Raw genomic sequence first — 21,558 nt, forward strand, 5'->3', positions numbered from 1 at the left:
AAAAACTTTTTATCGAGGGACCAAAACATACACACTCACACACCCTAATTTAGTATGCAGCGACTGGAGGATGCAACCTCTTGGACGCTTTTTAAGTCGTGGTCCCATTCACTGCGTCCTCCTCAGCTGGTAACCACGAGTGGCGCCCCATGCGTGCTCTGATCAAGCCGAGTGTGGCCAAGGCGCTGAGAGGAACCCACTCTCTGGGGCCAAGAGCGCAGCCTGAAGGGGACTGTGTACCACAGCTTACACCTGCTTGTTTCTGAGAACATTCAACAAGTATTTTTTTAAATTGTGGCATATATATAACTAAATAGAATTTGAATGCTGACCAAGATTTTGCCCCATAATCGCCCTAAAACATATACTACTATCTATATGCCAATTTCATAAAAGATAAGCCATTTAAACTCCCATTAAGGAAAGCTAGTTTCTCAGAACGCAAGACAGGTTTTCCCAAGAAAGACTCTTGAACACCTTATGTACGTGCGTATACATTAAAATTCTGTTTATTTGTAAGGACCAGGAAGATCTCAGTGCGGTGGGGAAGCGCCACCACTGGGGCTGAAGTTTGAAGCAACTCAAGTCCAAGCATAACCTGCGTTCTGCCATGTGATCCGCTCTCCTAAGCCTGTGCACAAACACACCAGCAGGGGCGCGGAGGCCTGCGTGGGAAAGAAGCTCAGGTTTTGGGGGGTTGGGGACAGGCGTGGAACATGAGTGGGGGAGCTCCAGCCACTGCAGGTACCCAATGGTAACATCAGAAGCAGAGAATAAAGGAAAATATCCCTGCAAAAAGCCCCCTGGGTTGCGAGAACATTCCTATTTCTCCGCAGGTTCCAACTCTTCTTTTCCTGGTGTATAACTGAGACTTAATACCTATTCCTAACATACGATGCTGAGACAGTGTATCATATAGAAATCTTGGGTGGAAAAAGCTAGGACAAAAATAATACATAGTTTGATTTCCATTTCTTCTGGATACACTATTACATTCTCTTTAAAAGAAAAGAGAAAAAAGTCAAATCTGAATTATTTAGTTTCACCAACTTCCCAGACCAGTTTTACGTTAATACTGACTATCTCAACAGTGGTGTTTCCTAAGGTTTATTTTTTTCTACCCACAAGTGACCTCTTGTGGCGATATTAAGTTTTGTGGGGATACTAACTTGTACCTGGAACAAATCAAGCCTCAAAGTTTTTTCTATGACAACAAGTTCCAATTTGTCAGATAGATATCTATTTTTCTTGGTGAAATACGACTTCTTGCATCAAACAAAGAAGCCACAGATAATGTCAACTGTACGTATCATGCGTTACCTGCGAGGCTATTTTGTCGGTTGGGAAACAGCTTACTCCAGGATATGAGGATGACAAGAATGTGTAGCAAAAACTGGTGAGGAATGGAGGTGACAAAAAACCGGAAATGCATGCCCCTAAAAAGCCTGCCTCTCCCGGCAGAGGGGGAGCAGGGGTGATCGGAGCGGAACTACTCTGAAGGGGATCTGAACAAAAACAGCATCTTGCTACTGGCCATTTCCTCTGGCTAGCTGACTCTGCATTTTTTGAGCAGGAGTTGGCAAGTAGATGGGGGAGCCTGGTATATAATAAAAGATGGTATTTCAAATCAATGTGAGAAAAATTGATTACTGAATAGTTCTGGGGACAATTCAGATAGCTGGGGACAGGGGGAGTTGGATTCTTAATTCACTCTTTATTCCAAAACAAATTTCAGATGGAAGAAAAATCAAAACATTAAAAAGGAAAAAAGCAACCCTTAAAACATATGAAATCATGGGAGAAGAAAAATGTTAAGGGTGATCCTTCATAAACCCAGAAGCCATAATGTGAAACAGAGATAAATGTGAGTACATAAGCATGTTTTAAAAGTCTTGCAGAGAAGAAAAATACAAAAAGGGAAGAAGTGAAAAACTTGGGGACTTACTTGCTACACACGAGAAGAAAAGATGTCATTTCCTGCCTGCACAGAACTCCTAACAAGCCAGAGGAAGAGGCCTCCAGCTGACAGAACATGCAAAAGGTATGAACAAAATATGAACATGCTAGAAGGAGCGCTCAACCTTATGCACGCAACTGCAATTTACAGGAGGAGATGCCATGTATCACTCAGCCGATCTGTAAAGTAAAAGAAGTCCGATCATCTGCTGTGTAAGCAAGCCTGTGTACAAAGTCACTGGCATCCATACTTGGGAATGTCAACTGGTCTATCTTCTTTTTTTTGGTACACGGGCCTCTCACTGTTGCGGCGTCTCCCATTGCGCAGCACAGGCTCCAGATGCGCAGGCTCAGCGGCCACGGCTCACAGGCCTAGCGGCTCCGCGACATGTGAGATCTTCCCGGACCGGGGCACGAACCCATGTCCTCTGCATCGGCAGGCGGACTCTCAACCACTGCGCCACCAGGGAAGCCCTATCTTCTTTTTTTTAAATTGAAGTATACTTGATTTACAATGTTGTGTTAGCTTCTGGTGTACAGCAAAGTGATTCAGTTATACATATATATATATTTATATACTCTTTTTCAGACTTTTTTCCATTATGGTTTATTACAAGACACTGAATATAGTTTCCTCTGCTATACAGCAGATCCTTGTTGTTTATCTATTTTATATATAGTAGTTTTATCTGCTAATCCCAATGGTCTTCTTTCTTTTTTTTTATATGTGAATTTTGAGTTCATATATTTTTAAATTAATTAATTTATTCATTTATTTAATTTTTGGCTGCACTGGGTCTTCACTGCTGCACGCGGGCCTTCTCTAGCTGCAGCAAGTGGGGGCCACTCCCCGCCGCGGTGCGCAGGCTTCTCATTGCAGTGGCCTCTCCTACTGCAGAGCACAGGCTCTAGGTGCACGGGCTTCAGCAGTTGTGGCGCACGGGCCCAGTTGCTCCACAGCATGTGGGATCCTCCCGGACCAGGGCTCGAACCCATGTCCCCTGCATTGGCAGGCGGACTCCCAACCACTGCGCCACCAGCGAAGCCTATCTTCTTTCAAAGACCAAATTTTGACCCTGTCCATCAAAACCTAAATAGCTCATGCCCCTGGACTTGGCAACAGCAGTTCTAAGAACGCATCCTACTTGTACAAGTATATGAAATGTGAAAGTGAGTGTCGTGCTGCAGGAATGTGCCTAAGAACATAAACAACAGCACCTACTAAAGAGGAACGTGAGACTGGTTAAAGGAATCACTACATCCGCACCCAAGGGCCTATCACCCAGCTGCGAAAACCGAGAAAGCAGACCTACTGCACAGCTGGGGAACTGTTGCTAAGGCGGAACACGCTTTGAAAAAAAAAACAGCAAAGAAGTATGTGCAGCATAACATCATCTGTGTGAAATAAAAAGGGGGGGTATATGTTTGAAAAGCATAATTCTGACTTTGGGAAGAATAGAGGTCCCTCAAGAAGGAAATGGGAGACATCACCCTATACATAAAAAATAGGGTTGGGGGCTTCCCTGGTGGTGCAGTGGTTGAGAGTCCGCCTGCCGATGCAGGGGACACGGGTTTGTGCCCCGGTCTGGGAGGATCCCACATGCCACAGAGCCTGAGCGTCCAGAGCCTGTGCTCCACAACGGGAGAGGCCACAACAGTGAGAGGCCTGCGTACCACCAAAAAAAAAAAAAAAAAAAATAGGGTTGGGATGGAAAAACACAAGGCCACAGAAGTTTGTGGAATCTATTATTCTTTTGGCCTGTTAGCTATCAAACTAAGTTGTTCTGGTCAAAAAAAGAAATATGCCTGACATGAAAGCCACTTATTTTATGATCCATCCATATGAACCGCCCAGGGAGACAATTCCCTAGACACAATGGAGATTAGTGGTGGCCACAGGCTGGAGGGAGAGGGAGTGGGGAGTGACTGCAAATGTTCTGGAATTAGACAGTGGTGACAGATGCCTAACTCTGAATACACAAAACCCACTGACCTGCGCACTCTGAATGGGTGAATTGGAGGTATGTGAATTACATCTCAATAAAGCTGTTACTAAAAACAAGTTACGCCTTATGCTCCCTCTCAACCCACTTGCTCACCTCTAACCTTCGAGCAGGCCAGTGCATTCGCCTGCAGATGCCACTGTGTGACTTCAGTAAGTTTCTAAGTAACTGCAAGCATCTCCAAGAGAAATTACTCCAAAACGTTGCTCTCATTCCCCTGTTGCCTTAAGCAGACAACACTCTGGGTTGCTTGCACCCGAAGGGGAGCTTTTAAGTTCGATTCTAGGTCCTTAGCTTGGCCGTGGAAGGGATGAGGGATGGGCATTTGCATTTTAAAGTTGTCCCCAAGCTTGATGGTCACCACTCTCTCGTGGCAGGTTTACTAGCGTGCACAGACTTACGAGCTTCCTTGCTTTCTCACAGGACTGGTGGACGGAGCTCTCTTTCACCTCTCCCTCCCTGACGGAGGCCCCTGCCCGGGCATTAAAACTTCATTCCGCTCTTCTCCCCGCCAGAGAGCAGCTGCACAGTTCTACAAGGTGACTCTGACTCACTGAGTCTCGGAGCACAGTAAAGCACTCTGCATCAGCGTTCCCTCATCTTCACCCCGATCCTCAACTGTCTGTACTGATTGCTCTTTAATTCCTTGAGTCTCTGTAAAGCCCTCTGGATTTGCTTCTCAGTACGATTATTTATGCCATTCAGTGCACCTGCGCTCTGATGCTTTTAGTGCCATGTCAATTTCCGTCCAGCATCCTCCTTTTACAGCCCAGTAACTGTCCTGTTGAGCCCACGGGGCTGGCTGCCCGCCACCCTGTTATCTGCAGGCGCTGGCTCTCGGTGGGCTGCGCCCCCTCGGCTTCCTAACTGGGATAATCAGGCACAATGAGGTGGTCTTCAGCGGGGAGTGCTTACTGAACAGCTGGGCTTGTGGAATTCTCCCTCGGCCGTGGCTCTGTGGCCTGGGGTCAATTTTCCCAGCATCGGGAGACTGGCTTTCCTCCCCAGGCTGCAGGGAGGGGTCTCCCTGCCATCTCCCTTCTGTCTGGAGGCCCCCATGAGGGCATTATAGCCTCTCCCAAGCCACCCGCCTCTTCCTGGATCTGACACCCATACCCCAGGCCACCCCGAGCACGGCCGTCAGCCTTCTTTATTTCTGGGCCACAGACACCTCCCTTTCTTTCCGGCTGCTCTGCGGACACGCATTTTAAAATTGTTCTATCTTGGCTTCCATTTCTAAATGTTTGTAGTAAGAAGAACTAGCTTGGTCAATCGTGTTGTTAAGTAAAAGCCTTATTTTCCAATTAGGCTCATTGCTTTTATAATCAGAAATGAAAACTTAAAAAACTCAAAACAGGGCTTCCCTGGTGGCACAGTGGTTGAGAGTCCGCCTGCTGATGCAGGGGACACGGGTTCGTGCCCCGGTCCGGGAAGAGCCCACATGCCGCGGAGCGGCTGGGCCCGTGAGCCATGGCCGCTGAGCCTGCGCGTCCGGAGCCTGTGCTCCACAACGGGAGAGGCCACAGCAGTGAGAGGCCCGCGTACTGCCAAAAAAAACCCCCAAAAAAACCTCAAAACATTCTTTGCTGAAACCAAACGTCTGTGTGTATTTTTTTTTCTTTCATGAATGATGAAATGTTAAAGATGACAGCTCTCTGCTCTGGAGGTGAAGCCTGTTGGCTACTTACTTGCTTATTTGCAAAATAAACTGTTCAGTAATTGAAGACATGCTTCCTTATCTAACACATATGGAAAGGAAAAAGCAGTCGGCAAACATACAAATCTAAATCTGCCTCATGCCGCCTGGGCCTGTGCAGTACCTTTTGGCGCCCCCGGCGTCAGGTGAAACAATGATGCAGTTTCTCCACTCGGTGATGTTCTCCCGAATCCACTGCAGGACCGCGGGCTCCGCGTACAAGTTATCCACGGGGATATCAAAGAACCCCTAAGGGGAGAAGCGGGTGTCACGTTATTGCAGGGTTTTTAAAAAGATCTCTTTCATGAGATAAAACTTGAATTTTTTATTCAAAAGAAGCCTTTTCAACTGACTCCCCTTTTTTTCTTTTTTTTTTTAAAATTGAAGTATAGTTGACTGACCAGGTTATGTTACTTTCAGGTGTCCAGCAAAGTGATTCAGCTATTTTTATATATATATATATATATATATGTATTCTTTTTCAGATCCTTTTCCATTATACAAGATACTGAATATAGTTCCCTGTGCTATATAGTAGGACCTTGTTGTTTACCTAATTTATATATAGTAGTGTGTATCTGTTCATCCCAAGCTCCTAATTTATCTCCCCCCCACCTTTACCCTTTGGTAACCGTTTTTCTATGTCTGTGCAGACACCCTTTTCTTAATTCAAACAGAATTAAATCAAAAGACAGATATGTTCCAGAAGCAGATTTCAGTTCAATACGGGGACATGGTCTGTTATTTTACGATCAGCTCTATCCTAAGGAATAGGAGAATGGTTTCGTAGATCAATGGGTGAGAGATTTGCTGTTTCTTAAACACCTTATTATAAGCCAGATAAGTCAACATTCACTATATCACAGAGTATGCATAGTGTAATTTGGCCTGTTTACCAGATTACGGAACTAAGTTATGAAGAGTTTTAAAAAACCTACATTACGACTCTCCCATTCTAATTATTTTCCAGAAGTGGAGATGGAATTATAGAGTTTACTACCAAGAAGCCATTCCTGCTCCTCCAAAAGTGAGTAGAGGGAAGGTGGTGCTGGATACAGGCGATATCAACATTAAATATATTTCTAAGTTCAGTAAAAAAGATGAAAATCCAAGAGTTGCCATATACAAACTTAAAAACACATGTAGTGTTACCTCCTTCAAAAATTATTTAACTTAACAGGGCGTTAGGATTTAACCACTTGCACTAAGGCCCCACCATAACCAAGGACAACAAAGAGAATTCTGGAACCTGGATCTGAGAGGCATGCAGGTCCATGGTGATGATGTGATCCGCCCCAGCGACCGAGAGCATATTGGCCACGAGTTTCGCCGAAATCGGAGCACGACTCTAAAATATAAAGGCACGGATTTTATAACAGGGGAGAGATGGAGACCTCCAGGTTTCTCCCACTAAGATTTATAGAAGAAAGAGGAATCACAGATGCTTTATTACACTTGAAGAAAATTAACATTAATAATTCAAAATTAATACTTCAATAATTTAAACTTAGTAATTTAAATGATTTCATTATTAATAAAGAAATTTATAGCTTATAATAGCAAAAGATACTCATCCCGTTTTATTCACCAAATATTAATTATTTACATCTACTACTGTGAGACAGTGTGCCTGACACTGGGTATAGAAAACAAATATCAAAGAAGCAAATAATTAAACATAAATACATGTAACATCACAATTTATATAATTCCAATTGTGACAACTGTGCAGAATAATAGGTCCCGGGAGAGAGACAGACAGACAGACAAGAGCATGAAGGACATCAAGTTAAAAGACACTGGTTGTCAGAGGCCCCTCTGAGGAAAGTGCTTTTTAAGGTGAGGCCAGCAGAAGCGGGAGACCAGTGTGGCAGCAAGAGCAGCCCATGTGACGTTATGGAGGCTGAGATCATATCCAGGGACGGAACGAATCCTAGCGTGGCTACAGGCAGTGGTCCAGGACAGAATGTGAGGGCATGCCGGGAGAGAGGCCGGGGCGCATCCTGCAGAGCCCTGAAGGCCAAGGCCAGCCCTAAAGACAAGTTTCTGCACTACAGCTGGGAGCGAAGGCTGTTACAAATTCGACAAAAACCATATCCAAGAAAGAACACCTTAAGGTGATGGATAATTTGATATTCAGAGAAACACACGCAGCGTGACACCGTATCCTCTCTGAAGGTACCCAACTTCTCCATAGCTTTAGGTTCCACACCATAAATGACGGACAGTAACTCTGTCCACGTCAAAACAATCCAAGGGATTATAGAGGCATGATTAGACCTAGGGAAAGAGTTCAGCATTTTGCTGTAAACAGTGTTATTTCTATACACCACAAAAAAGGAAATGTAAGCTTAATAGAAGATTTCATTCAAACTTACAATGTCACATGTCAATTATATCTCAAAGCTGAAAACAAAAAAGATTTCATTCAAAATAGTAACAAATGATCTCTGTTAAATACACACACACACATACACAGTATATTCATGTAAAAACACACAGGAATTATATCACAATGTGAACAGATTATTTTTATTTTCTCTAATAACACCATTCTTTTATAAAAAAGAAACCTATTACTTGATGATAATACACACACACACACACACACTTTTTTCACACACAAAGAATGAGAGGTAACAGCCCAAATGTTACCAGTAGATGTTTCTAGAAAGTGAGATTATGGGGAAACAGTTTTCTAATTTTTAAAAAATTGTTCAACCTGCTCAACTAAGTCACGTTTTCATCGTGTTAGCTCCCCTGCTCTGGTCCACGTTGCCTTTGGGATAAAAAGCCCTCCCGCCAGCGCGGCTCTAGCTACTAAGACCTGGTCTGCCCCACCGCCATCCCTGCGCCTCCAGGAGGGGTCCTCCCTGCAGTGGGGACTGGGCCTGCTCTCTCCCTCTTCCGGAGAACACTCTAAGCCTTGCCATCAACACCTGCACACCCACCTTACCCTTATTCCACCCCCATCTCTGCAGACCCAATGTGTTTGATCCTCCAGATCTGGTTCCAATCTCCAAACTTTAAGGTACTCCGAGAAATCTAGAGAGAAATGATCTGTCCCTTCTAAAGGGACACAGCATTTGGTCCCCACCATATGGGACCACCTTATGCCGCCTGCTTAAAGATTGACATCAGAAGGTATTTTATGTAGGATGCATAATTCACAACTAGACTATGCGTCCCTCAAGGACAAAGAATTGGTTTTGGAGATTTCCACATCACCTGCAGTCCCGGCTCTGTATCTTGCACATGACAGTTCTTCGATAAATATTTAATAACAGGATCTCTGTAACAACAAGTTTCCGAGGCTTAGTCATTCACCTCACTAACTATGAGAATTATTGAGTCTAACAAAATTCCAAGATAATTAAAAAGAACAAATTGATAGCTGGGAATCTGACTCACAATGCTCATCAATTTGGGGCTCTTTCTCTAAGCTGATAACCTACGAGAAGAGTCCTCTGCTCTCCATAGCGTTCTCTCCATGGCGTTGAGCATTTCTTACTTCTGAGAGCCAAAGCACAGGGGTAATTTTTAAATTCATACTTTCTGATCTCCTTCTTCAAACTCTGTTTTCAAATTTGGTTTTTGGACCATCTTTCGCAATTTGCCTCAACCCCCAACTGCATCTTGCAGGAAAAATGATCCACAAGTTTCAACTGACTTTATAGCCAAGACAGAGAAAAATTTGTAAGACATTTCAACAAAGGTAGTCAAGGTACAGCAACCGAAAATAAAACGTTCGACTCCCCTAATGAAAAACGGATAAAGGTCAAATATTTTGTGAGCCAGACCAACCTCGACAAAGACTCTCCAGAGTCCAGATTTTATTTAATGTATCGGCTGCTGCCCCGCTAAAAAGTGTAAACTTCGCAGGCTTTAAAAATTGACGAGATTGTAGAAATTTGTGTCAGCACAACTGTCCTCAATTTTTCCAGTTAAGAAATCAAAAGAAACTATTTGATCATTGAAAATAGAACATAACCTTGAAAATCTGGGGGGGAAAAAAAGCTCCAAGTCTTCTACCCCCTCAAAAGTAATTATTTCCAGCTGTGCCCACATCATACGGTTTTTAGCAGGGAAGGAAACTAGCAATTATTGACCACCCACTATAGCAGAGGTCAGGGGACTGGTGCTCATGGGCCAAGACAGCCCATGCTCTGTTTCTTCACAACCTGTGAGCTAAGAATGGTTTTTAGGTTTTAAAGTGGTTGAAGACCAATCAAAAGCAGTACTTTGTGACATTTGAAAAGTATGTGAAATTCATATTTCAATGTCCATAAATAAAGTTTTATTGGAACACGGCCATACCCCTTCGTTTACATATTAAATATGGCTGTTTTCACACCAAATGGTGAAGTGGAGCGATTTCAACAGAGTCCCAGTGGGACACAAAGCCTCAACAATCTGACACCTAGTTCTTTTGGGAAAGAGTCTGCCCACTTGTGTGCCAAGCACTTTATAAATAGTACCAAATACCATCCTTAACTTCCAGAGGAGGAAACTAAAGACACAACGGAACAAGAGTAAGTAATGGCACTAAAGGTCAAACCCAAGTCCACTTGGCTCCAAAGTCTTACCCCAAAACTCAGACCACTCTGCACCACACTTTTTACAATGAATACTATATTGTCATCTTTTTTCCATGTTAGTATTACATTGTGCTGACGTGTCATCATGAAACCTTTCCTTCACTGTCAGAACTTGTCCCTGGTTTCTTGCACATACAAATAAAAGCAAAAATAAAATTTGACAGATGTGCAGCCTTGCTTAAAAACAAGCAGTGAGGTTAAAAATAATGAAACAAGCTTTAAATCTGGTTAAAAGGCTCTAGCTTTTTCTGCGCTTCTTTGCAGGTAACTCTAAATAGATCGACTGCGCAGAATTCCATTGTGTCTTAGATGCCATAGACAGTACAGTCCTATGGGAAGGAAAGGACAAGTCTGTGAGGCTCCCCAGGGCTCCTCCAGTGGCTGAGGAAGAGAATTTCTTTCTGAGCCCATAGAACAAGTGTGGCCGACGACTTCCCATCACATTCGAACACTACGTGGCCTTTAGCCTACCTAAGTGAAGCCAAAAGCGGGGAGAAGTGTTTTCCCCCATCACCCTGGGTTTCCTCATCACTAGCCCTGGCTGGTACATGAATTACATATAGGCTCAGGCCATTTCTCTAAGGTGCTTACTAAATCCTTTGCTACCCTCATTTCAAAAGTTTCCTGATACAAAGCCAGCCCAGTTGGTCTAGGGAAAGAAATGAGTAGTTAGAAAAGTTATTAGCAGCAATTTAAAAAGTCCAAAAGCACACCTCAAATGATAGACAAAATTAAAGATTTCCCTTTCGAGCAGCATGGTGAGAGAAACAGTCTCTCTCCTTACTGCAACACGAGTCAGCTTGACTAGAGATAGGTCAGAAATGATGGTGCCAGAACAATCGACATGTCCTGGCCGCCTCCGAGGTCAGTCCCAAAGAGCCAGGCTCTACAAAGGGTGGTCAAGAGTCAGACTCACCTGGGACAGCTGGGTGAACACTTGTTTCCTGGCATCATTATTCACAGAATCCCCTTTCAAGCCCTCAAGTAGCCTGACTTACATGATAAATGATGTAATAATGACACTATCTCAAAGCTTGAACTGTCCCTAAATACCCACTTATTCACACATCAGTGACCTATCAAGGCCCCCTGGAGTGGGCTGAATGGTGGCCCCAAAGATATCAGGTCCTAACCCCTGGAGCCTGTGTGACTGTTACTTTATTTCGAAAGAGGCCCTTTGCAGATGTGGTTTTACTAAGGATTCTGAGATGGGGAGATTATCCCAGAGGGCCCTGGATGCTATGGTATGTATCCTTAAAGAGGGAGATCCGACAGAGGCAAGAGAAGCCACGTGAAGATGGAAGCGGAGGTCAGAGGGATACGGCCTCAAGCCAGGCAACGTGGCAGTTGCCAGCAGCTGGAAGAGGCCAGGAAGGATCCTTCCCTAGAGCCTCCAGACGGAGCATGGCCCTGCCGCACCTTGATTTTCAACTTCTGGCCTCCACAACTATGAGAGAATCCATTTCTGTTGTTTGAAGCCACCCAGCTTATAGTAATTTACTACAGTAGCAATTGGAAACTAACACAGCCCTCTGTGATTCCTTTTTTGCTATGAGCTTTCTCCAACAATACGGCGCACCATTTCTGAACTCCAGATTCCCTCTGCTGCTACTGGTGCCATCTCTCAACTGCTATCATGGCCTTGCTTCTGTGCTGCTGACGGTGACCACATCTTATCTCTTCCATCAGCGGTTAAGTTCAGAAAGTCGTGGAACTGTCTGATTGGAGTAAAAACGAAAAGCAGCTACCATATTGTTTCCAAGAAACACACTTACAGCAAAGCGACTAAGGAACAGTGAAAGGAAGGAAAGAAACTGGTACTCAAAATGGCCCCCAAAAGAAAACCCATCTTGGGCTTCCCTGGTGGCGCACTGGTTGAGAGTCCGCCTGCCAATGCAGGGGACACGGGTTCGTGCCCCGGTCCGGGAAGATCCCACATGCCGCGGAGCGGCTGGACCCGTGAGCCATGGCCGCTGAGCCTGCGTGTCTGGAGCCTGTGCTCCGCAACGAGAGAGGCCACAACAGTGAGAGGCCCACGTACCGCAAAAAAAAAAAAAAGAAAACCCATTTCAATGTCCAACAATAGGAACATGGATCAAGAGACAGTTGAACAACACGGTTCCAGGGAACAGTTAAGCCCACTGGGGCTGCAAGAGCTCTGGAGGGCTCTTCATCAGCGTGGTGACAGAGGGCAATCCTGGCAAGTAGAGGCCAGAGGCCAGGAGTGCCGTCACATCCCCTGTGTGGGGGGCAGGACACCAGCCATGCAGACCATGCTAGTTTCTCTATGCGACAAAGACTTCATTATGATTAAACATAAGAAACAAAGTTTGAAAATACAATATTGGAACAAGAGGTAAATGCCAATCAAATACTTGCAAACAAAAAATGCAGGCGTCTCAATATTTGTATCAGTTAAAAAGAAAGTTAGGGTTTTAAAAAAAAAAGAAAAAAACAAAAACCAAACAAAAAAACCCAAAAAACAAGTTAGGGTTCCAAATCGTTACACAGTGGGAAAGGGCCAAGTAATAATAAAAGGAGGAATTTACCAAAGAAGAAGCAACGTATCAAATATCTTCATGCCAAGTGCAAAAGCTACTAGAAAAAAAAGGAAAATCTGATGACAAATGACAGAATACAGAATTTACTAAACACCCTGTTACATGGAAGAGAAATGGTAGCCGGATATGAGCTTCTCTATGCCACAGACAAGAACCAAGATGCTGAACAAGCCCATAGAAACACCCAGATGGGAGGAAGAGCTACGACAACAGACTACACTGATGCGACAAAAGAAATAAATTGAAACACACATAAAACTTACAAATCAAGTTTAGAATAAAAGCAGCTCCATAAGTGACAAGTGGGACGTCACATGCTTCACAGGAGCAGGTGGGACCTCAGGTCTGGGCTGCTCACAAGCTAAAGGCCAAGTCACAAAGTGACAGACACACACACAGCCCCCCCAACACACACCCCAACATTTCACGGCATGTGGCAATTATCTGAAATTCACATTTCAATGTCCATAAATACATGTTTTATGGATTTATGTTATATGGAACTGAAAGGATTCCCGCGGAACCGACCATCTATTCATAAAATACAAGGCGGACAACAGCTGAAGAGTTGCTCCCCATAGAGGCCTGAATGGTATCCCCAAAACTCACGTCAACCCAGAACCTCAGACTGTGACTTCATGTGGAAATCGGGTCTTTGCAGATGTAACTAAGGTGAAGATCCAGATGAGCTCATTCTGGATTAGGGCGGGCCCTAAATCCAGTAACTGTCCTTTTATAAAAGACAAAAGGACACACAGAGACACAGGAAGGCAGCCATGTGAAGACAGGCAGAGATGGACATGATGCTACCAGAAGCCAAGGAATGCCAGGAGCCAGCAGAAACAGGAAGAGGCAAAGAAGGCTCCGCCAGAGTCTTCAGAGGGACTGCAGCCTGCTGGCAGCGTGACCTCTGACATCTGGCCTCCAGGACTGCAAGAGAGTACATTTCTGGCATTCTAAGTAAGCCTCCCAGTTTGTGGTCATTTGTTTTCGCAGGCCCAGCAAAGTAATACATTCCCCTTTCAAGTTCCCCTCCAACTCCAACTTCTCTGATTTTTCTTGAAGGCAGAGGCCGTATCTTCAGTTTTTCTAGAAACTCACAAAGCCTCCTACAGTGCTAGTGTTACAAAAAGAATAATTCAACAATATTAACTTCATTCCTCTTGCAAGGTTAAAAAGAGATAACGGTATAAATTAAACTTGGTATCTTGAGATAACTGTAGACTCATATGCAGCTGTAAGAAACAATGCTGAGATGGTGCAACCTTGCCTCAGGTTCTCACTTGCAAAAGTAAGGTAGGATAACACAACTGGGATCCCGACATGGATGCAATCCAGTGGTCTGCTCAGGACTTCCCCCAGTGTTTTATACTCACCGGCGGGGGTGTGTGTGGTGTGTGTGTGTGTGTGTGTGTGTGTGTGTGTGTGTGTGTGTGTGTGTGTGTGTGTGTGTGTGTGTGTGTGTGTGTGTGTTTAGTTCTATTCACCACCACAAAGGTACACAATAATTTCATCCACTTTCATTATATGTAAAGTATAATAATTTTATATTATAGCAATGGTATTTTCATACCTGCAAAAATACACTTTCTCTGTTTCTATATGTACAAATATTAACGTGATGGCTGGTCCAAAGACAAACCTTTGGTAGAGCCAACCAGAGAAGGCATATTTACTCCATCCTGACAGGAGAGAGCAGGCATTTCCCAGGGATTCAGAGGTACAAAGTGAGAAAATCAACGTAGCCGTTAAGGCAGAGCAGGTTCCTCCAACAGGAGCCCCGCCCCCATACCTTGTCCTTTTTGTCTTGGCGGGCGTAGGGGAAGCACGGGATCACGGCAGTCACCCTGGAGGATGACGCGATCTTGCAGGCGTTGATCATGATGAGGAGTTCCATCAGGTTGTCGTTGATTTCTCCACAGCCACTCTGGATGATGTACACATCTTCTCCCCTCACACTTTCGCCAATCTCGACGCTAGGGGAAGGAACATGCCACCCATTAATAGGAAAGCATCCCTGTGACCACCCCCAGGGTTGTGATTCCCTAGGACTTGGCAGGCAGTGGTCCTCGAGGGTATGACTTCTTCCACTGAGAGGAGACAGAACAAAATCAGCAAAGGGAAAAGTCACACGGGCGAGGTCTGGGTAGACCAGGCACAAGCTTCCAAGAGTCCTTACCCTCGTGGAGTCACAGAGGACGTGTGAATTCCCCCGGCAACGAGCTGTGACAACACACGTGAAGCACTGTCTCCCGGGGAAGCTCATTAGAGACTCAGTGCCTGGGGTTTTACGGGGGGCCAGGGACTCGGTGTTAACCACGTGGTTTACACCGTTCAGCAGTGAGCTATTCCCACAGGGAATGGCGGGAAACCTCACGAAAGCTAAGCTCCCAGAAGCCAGCCAAGGGCCACCTTGCAAAGGGACCTTTTCCATATATGAGGGGATCCCATATGCTCTTCAGAAATTGTCTCAGGCCTGTTACATTAACTCTTTTTGGCTCAATACTGTATTTTAGTTTTTCACTTTCGTTAACGTTACACATAACACATTGCTTAAAAAACTCCAATCCGTTCTGTAAGGCTTAAAACAAATAAACAGCGCAGAGGCAGCCAATTTCAACTCTTGACATGGTCTTTAGATATTTATTTTCAAAGTCCCTCCCTTACGTTTGTATTGCTTCATCTGGATTTTTTTTTTTTTTTTTTTGGCGGTACGCGGGCCTCTCACTGTTGTGGCCTCTCCCGTTGCGGAGCACAGGCTCCGGACGCGCAGGCTCAGCGGCCATGGCTCACAGGCCCAGCCGCCCCGCGGCATGTGGGATCTTCCCGGACCGGCGCACAAACGCGTGTCCCCTGCATCAGCAGGAGGACTCTCAACCACTGCGTCACCAGGGAAGCCCGTTCATCTGGATTTTTCATCCTAGGCATCACGTGTTGACCCCTATCTCCTCCCCAACCCGTCGCCCGCACCCGTGTGCAGCCTTCCCATCTCATCTTGCCATCTTCCTCACATCGATCAGCATTTTCCAACTAAATCTGAGAGCTACAATTTTAACTGTGTCAGTGCCATTCAGAGCTGAGTCATTCAGTAAACTGAAAACCAAGTTCGTATTGCCCTTCTATGCACAACTTTTGGGGGTCTGTTTACCCTGGAGGAAATTATCCAACCTCTTCAACTACTAAGTTTTCCGAGTACTGCATACAAATGGCAGCCTCAACACTTGGCTAACAAACTAAATCCCACAATGTCAACGTCAAAGGCCTCAAGCGTGATCTCCATTCCTCGGCCTGCCCGAGGCTCTCCCTGAGCTGCCTTCTCTTTCCAGCTGTGCACAGCTGTCTCCTGGGGATTGCTTCCACCCCTTTCCTGCCCTCGAGTTCCCACTTTCTGTACCCTTTCTTGGTGCACTTCCTTGTTTTACTGATGGGCATCCTCCAGTAGCTTCTTGAGAAAGCAAATAGGAGCTAAAGTCTTTGAAAATTGCCTACCAGGAAGCTTCTGTATTTCAGGTACAGGATTCTGGGGGTTCAACAAGAGAACGAGTCAGCACAACACTGGCATACATACACAGTTACCTGTATCCCGTCTCTTGCAATCAGAAACCCATTATACCCAATGGTATTGTTTTATTAAAAGAGCTAATTATTTCTTAAGAAAATGTAAACACAAATGGCATTTCGAATACCATATAGCAGTCTATCTGAATCAACAGAAGCTTCTACTCAACTTTAAACAGAATAATTAGAAGACAAAAATGCCATTTTTCAAGTTGACAGGATCTGAAAATGAGTTTTGATAACAGTGGGTCTTAACCTCGCACGTGCTCTGCCATGGATGGAAAGAGTACGATGCCAACCTCGGGATGAGCACGTGACAGACCGAATTCTACATACTCCCTCCGATCCGAGTACTAAAGAGCTACGTGTAATTCCTTCGTGAACATCACATCAACTGCGAGGTGAAGTCAATCTGGAAATCACAGTATCATAAAGCTCAGGGGTCAATAATAGCCCGTGAGCTGAGAATGGGGTGGGCAGAATAATGGCCTCCCAAAGACGTCTATGTCCTAATCCCCAGAACCTTTGAATATATATGTTCGTTTATAGGGCAAAGGGGAAGCAAGGTGGCAGATGGAATTAAGGCTACTAGTCAGGTGACCGTAAAACAGGGAGATTACCCTTGATTATTGTAGTTGGCCCAGTGTGATTACAAGGGTCCTTAAAAATGGAAGAGGGAGAGAAAAGAGGTCAGAGAAAGAGATGTGAGGACTGACGTAGGGTCAGAGACGTGCTATGTGGCTGGTCCCGAAGATGGAAGAACGGGCCAAGAGCCAAGCAAAGTAGGCAGCCCCTGAGAGCTGGGAAAGCAGGTAATGGATTCTCCCCTAGAGCCTCCAGAAAGCAACACTGACCCATGATGCACTTCTAACCTACAGAACTGTAAGACCTAACAGCAGCAGAGCCACCATGGGTCCACGAAGGCTAAAATGTTGTCTGCCCCTTACAGAAAAGGTTTGCCAACAACTGCTGGTGTTATGACTGTTTAATCCCCGAATTTCAGCTTCTCTGGCCTAGTTTTTCTAAGGAACCTCAATCCCCATATGACTAGCAGTCCAGGGGAAGACAGAAAATACATACAATCACCATGGCAACTTTTCCCCAAAGCTATTCCTGCTTCTACTCATAAAGATGGTTGCGACTGATCTTTACTCTAGGTCTTTTAAAAACTGTGGCCAGGAGGCAGCGTCCACTGCTCTTTACTGACCCTGAAATAAGAAGGCTGATGAGTTTATCTGAGCCACCAACGAATGGGTGTGGTAATTAAAAGACGGGCCACAGACTAACACTTTTCCCATCAAGAAGTGCAGTCTATGGCCTCTTCCCCGGATCTGGGAGGACTCCGTGCTTGACAACACAGTGCGACAGAAGTGACGATGCACTGACTTTGGGGCCCAGGCCTTAATAGACTGGGAGCTGCCACTTCCTGTGTTTTGGAATCCTTGTGCTTGGACCTCAGTTTCCACGCTCTAATAAGGAAGCTCCAGCAGCCCTGTGGGGAGAGATGCTGAGGTTCCTAACCAAGCTCTCAGGCCAAAGCTAGTGCCAACTTACCAGCCATGTGAGTGAGCCAGCTTAGAAGTGGACCCTCCAGCCCCTCCACCACACAGGATAGAAACAAGCCTTCCTTGCTGAGCCCTGTCCAAACTGCAGGTCTGAGAATCAAATAAACAATTAGTTTCAAGCCGTTGAGCTCTGGGGTGACTTGTTACACAACAGATAACCAGAACTTTGGGTCTCAGGATCCAGCTAGCTGCTCTGGGCATGTTCACTGACCAACATAATGGGTTACAGTAGACTTTCAGACACCATCATCAGTGCTGTCCTAGGACATCACTGTGCTCCTTCAGTGGTCAATTGTAAAGCTGGAGCCAATGTCTCCCTGCAGACCTTAAATAATTTAGAGATGAGAAGGTAAAATCATGAGGCTCTGTGTCCAATTAGTGTTTTTAAAATGGGTAATGGGAGGAGTTGAGGACCAGGCGCCACACCAGATTTCTCGTCTTGGTTCAGGGAGAGGTTCAGGAAGGGGCCCCTGGACATGAATTGTATCAATTATCTCTTCCTTTGCCCTTCTGCTTCTCACCTCTAGGACCCCACGGTAAAAACCGGATCACTAGTGCAGTATCTGATACAGTCCTCCTTATAAAAGAATCAACCTCCGGGCCTAGACAGTTCATGGGAAAGAGAAAAGTCAGGAAGTTAACCTTTTATAGTCTAGATATTAAAAACATAAAATGTAACTATATAGCAATTCCCAGACTTCAGGCTGAGTGGTTTCTCACACCTCATGATTTCTAATTATCGAGTGGTAGTTATAAAATACTCAAAACCAAATAAAAATTTTTCCTTGACTTATATGACACTGCCGCCAGGAGACAAACTATCATCCCATTCTTCTGAAAGCTACTGCAACTTGAACAGGACTGCCAGATATTGTGGCATTCAAACATAAATACACTATCCTTCTCCAGAGCCCTGGACTTCCTCTGAGACCTCTGGATAAAACTCTGCCAAGTGGAATTCTTTAGCTGAAGGACTCGTGCAGTAACACCACCTGATACTCATTCACAAATGTTTCTTCACTTATATTATCATCAGGGTTATGCAGTGGTGATTTCCCACCTGGAATAAGGGTTTCCCATATCCTAACAAGCTGAAAACAGCAACCTCCACCTTCTCTCCATGTAATAATAATAACCCCTCGGTATTTAAGCAATCTTTGCCCACCTCAAGGGCATCAAGATTCTCCTCCGATGTTTTCTCCTAGAAATTTCTAGTTCTAGGTTTTACATTTAGGCCTGCGATCCATTTCAAGTTCATTTTTGAAATGGTGGGAAGTATGGATGGACTTTTTTGGGGTTTTTTTGCAGTTGCCAACAATTGTTCCAGCACCGCTTGTTGGAAATGTTGCCCGAACTGAATCTTTGCCAAAGATATCAAAACGATCGGTAACTTAAAAAAAAAAAAGAAGATCAGTAAGTGAGTACAGTGGAAGATACTTAAGTGGGGGGAGAAATGGGACCAACTTGTAATTAGTCAAGAGCTGCGTGGACTCAGGAAAGTGGAAAAAAAGGAGCTGCTGGTCCGGCTTCAGAGGGGGCCACCAGCCTGACTTCACTGGACAGAGGCGACCGCTTCCTGTGGACCTGAGACATGGGCAGCAGTTACATTCAAGCCATGGCCTTGCTACGGGACACAGCAGAGTCGCAGGAAGACGAAGAAGCTGAAAAGAAAAAGTCCATCATCTCTGAAGCAGAAAAGTTAGCACAGGGGATCCCAGCACGTGGGCCCTGGAGTTCTCAGGTTCTTTAAACCCTTTGCAGGACCACAGCCTCTGGAGAACTCAGAAGTCTGCACTCTGGCAGCTCAGGACTATCACCTGGGAGCTTTTAAAAAGCCGACCCCGCAGCCCTCGGACCGGAATCTCTGGGGCAGGGCGGGTAAGAGGCACTTTCAACGGCCCCAGGCGAATCCAGCGCGCAGCCAGGGCTGGGGACGTGGGCGGGACGTTCCCTCGCGCGCACGGGGTTTGGGATCGGCCAGGCAGGAACGCGCTCGCCCCGGGCCGTCCCTCCCCGCGTGCCCCGCGGTTCCCGCCAGCTGCGCCTACCTCCTCCCGTGCCCTGTGACCGCCCGGAGGTCGCTCTTCCGGGCTGGGGCCGCCCTCTTCGGCTTCTCCCGGACGCCGCGGCGGTGGCGCGGAGGCCGCGTAGTGGCCGTCCCGCCCCGGAAGGCGGAGCGGGCGGCCGCGGAGGGGGTCCCAGGTAAGCGCCGGCGCCGGCCCGGCACCGCAGCCGCGCGCCCAGCGCCCTCCCCGGCCCGGCCCCCACCTGGTCTCCTGGTTGCTGAACTTCTTGGTGACCACCTTGCCCAGCTCCAGGCCCAGCCGGTCGGCCACGCGCTGAGACAGGTCCTGGTGTGAGCTGCCGCTGAAGAGCACGATGTTGGGCATGGTCAGGCGCGGGGCTCCAAGCGGCGCGGGGCGGCGGAGGCGGCGGTAACACGGAACCCTGTAGCGAGAGCTGGAAAGCGCGACTGGCAGACACTGGCAGGAGCGGAGCTAAGAGGAGCTGGAGGGGGCGGAGCTGGAGGGGCGGAGCTGGGAGACAGGAGCGGGAGGGACGGGACTGGGGGAGGAGGAGCTGGAGGCGGTGGAGCTGAGGGAGGAGGAGCTGCGGGGTGGGAAGAGTGGGAAAGCGCAGCCGCGGGTCCCGGAGGCGGAGCTGGAGGGGCAGAGCTGAGGGAGGAGGAGCTGCGGGGTGGGAAGAGCAGGAAGACGCAGCCGCGGGCCGGGTAGGAGGAGGTGGAGGAGCTGAGCTGAGGGAGGAGGCGCTGCGGGGTGGGAAGAGCGGGAAGACGCAGCCGCGGGCCGGGTAGGAGGAGCTGGAGGAGCTGAGCTGAGGGAGGAGGCGCTGCGGGGTGGGAAGAGCGGGAAGACGCAGCCGCGGGCCGGGTAGGAGGAGCTGGAGGGGCGGAGCTGAGGGAGGAGGCGCTGCGGGGTGGGAAGAGCGGGAAGACGCAGCCGCGGGCCGGGTAGGAGGAGCTGGAGGAGCTGAGCTGAGGGAGGAGGCGCTGCGGGGTGGGAAGAGCGGGAAGACGCAGCCGCGGGCCGGGTAGGAGGAGCTGGAGGGGCGGAGCTGAGGGAGGAGGCGCTGCGGGGTGGGAAGAGCGGGAAGACGCAGCCGCGGGCCGGGTAGGAGGAGCTGGAGGGGCGGAGCTGAGGGAGGAGGAGCTGGAGGCGGAGGTGGAGTGGGAAAGTGCCGCAACAGGCCCCGGAGGAGGAGCTGCAGGAGGCGGAACTGGGGGAGCGGGGCGGGGGAGGAGGAGCTGGAAGGGAAAGGGAGGAAGGGGGGCGGGAGGGGAATGGGTGTTGGAGCGGATGGGGGCGGGAGGAGTAGCTGGAGGAGCGAGAGAGGGAGGGGGGAGGATTGGAGGAAGAGCCCGAGGGTGCTGCGAGGCGGGTGCTGCGAGGCGTGGGCTGCTACACACCGAAGGCTGCTACACACCGAGGGCTGTAGGATGAGAAACCCTGGAGGGCCTGGCTCCGTGGGAGAGCTCCAGGCCCTAATCCTGACCTTTCTGTCCTGCTTCGCGGGGGAGAGTCAATGAACCAGGTTAACTGGGCACAGAGGGAGGGTGAGGGAGGGGCGATGAAGGTGCCTCGCAACCAGGAGCGACCCCCA

General features: G+C 47.3%; 1 protein-coding gene across 4 annotated transcripts in view; it reads right to left on the reverse strand.

Moving 5' to 3' along the window:
* Positions 1 to 21,045, reverse strand: part of PRPS2 (phosphoribosyl pyrophosphate synthetase 2) — a 33,233-nt gene extending 12,188 nt beyond the window's left edge. For 2 of the 4 annotated variants that reach the window (XM_067724493.1, XM_067724492.1), the window contains exons 1-4: positions 17,927 to 18,153; positions 14,607 to 14,790; positions 6,905 to 7,003; positions 5,780 to 5,904 (exon numbers count right to left, since the gene is read on the reverse strand). In XM_067724493.1, coding sequence (XP_067580594.1) covers positions 5,780 to 5,904; positions 6,905 to 7,003; positions 14,607 to 14,790; positions 17,927 to 18,138 — 620 coding nt within the window. In that variant the 5' untranslated portion in view covers positions 18,139 to 18,153. Of the gene's footprint in view, positions 1 to 5,779; positions 5,905 to 6,904; positions 7,004 to 14,606; positions 14,791 to 17,926; positions 18,154 to 19,985; positions 20,086 to 20,205 lie in introns of those variants that run through there. The other 2 variants (XM_067724494.1, XM_067724495.1) reach the window with 2 other exon arrangements.
* Positions 21,046 to 21,558: the final 513 nt, after the last annotated feature.

The sequence above is a fragment of the Pseudorca crassidens genome, chromosome X (assembly GCF_039906515.1).
Source record: "Pseudorca crassidens isolate mPseCra1 chromosome X, mPseCra1.hap1, whole genome shotgun sequence".
Classification (NCBI taxonomy): Eukaryota; Metazoa; Chordata; class Mammalia; order Artiodactyla; family Delphinidae; genus Pseudorca; species Pseudorca crassidens.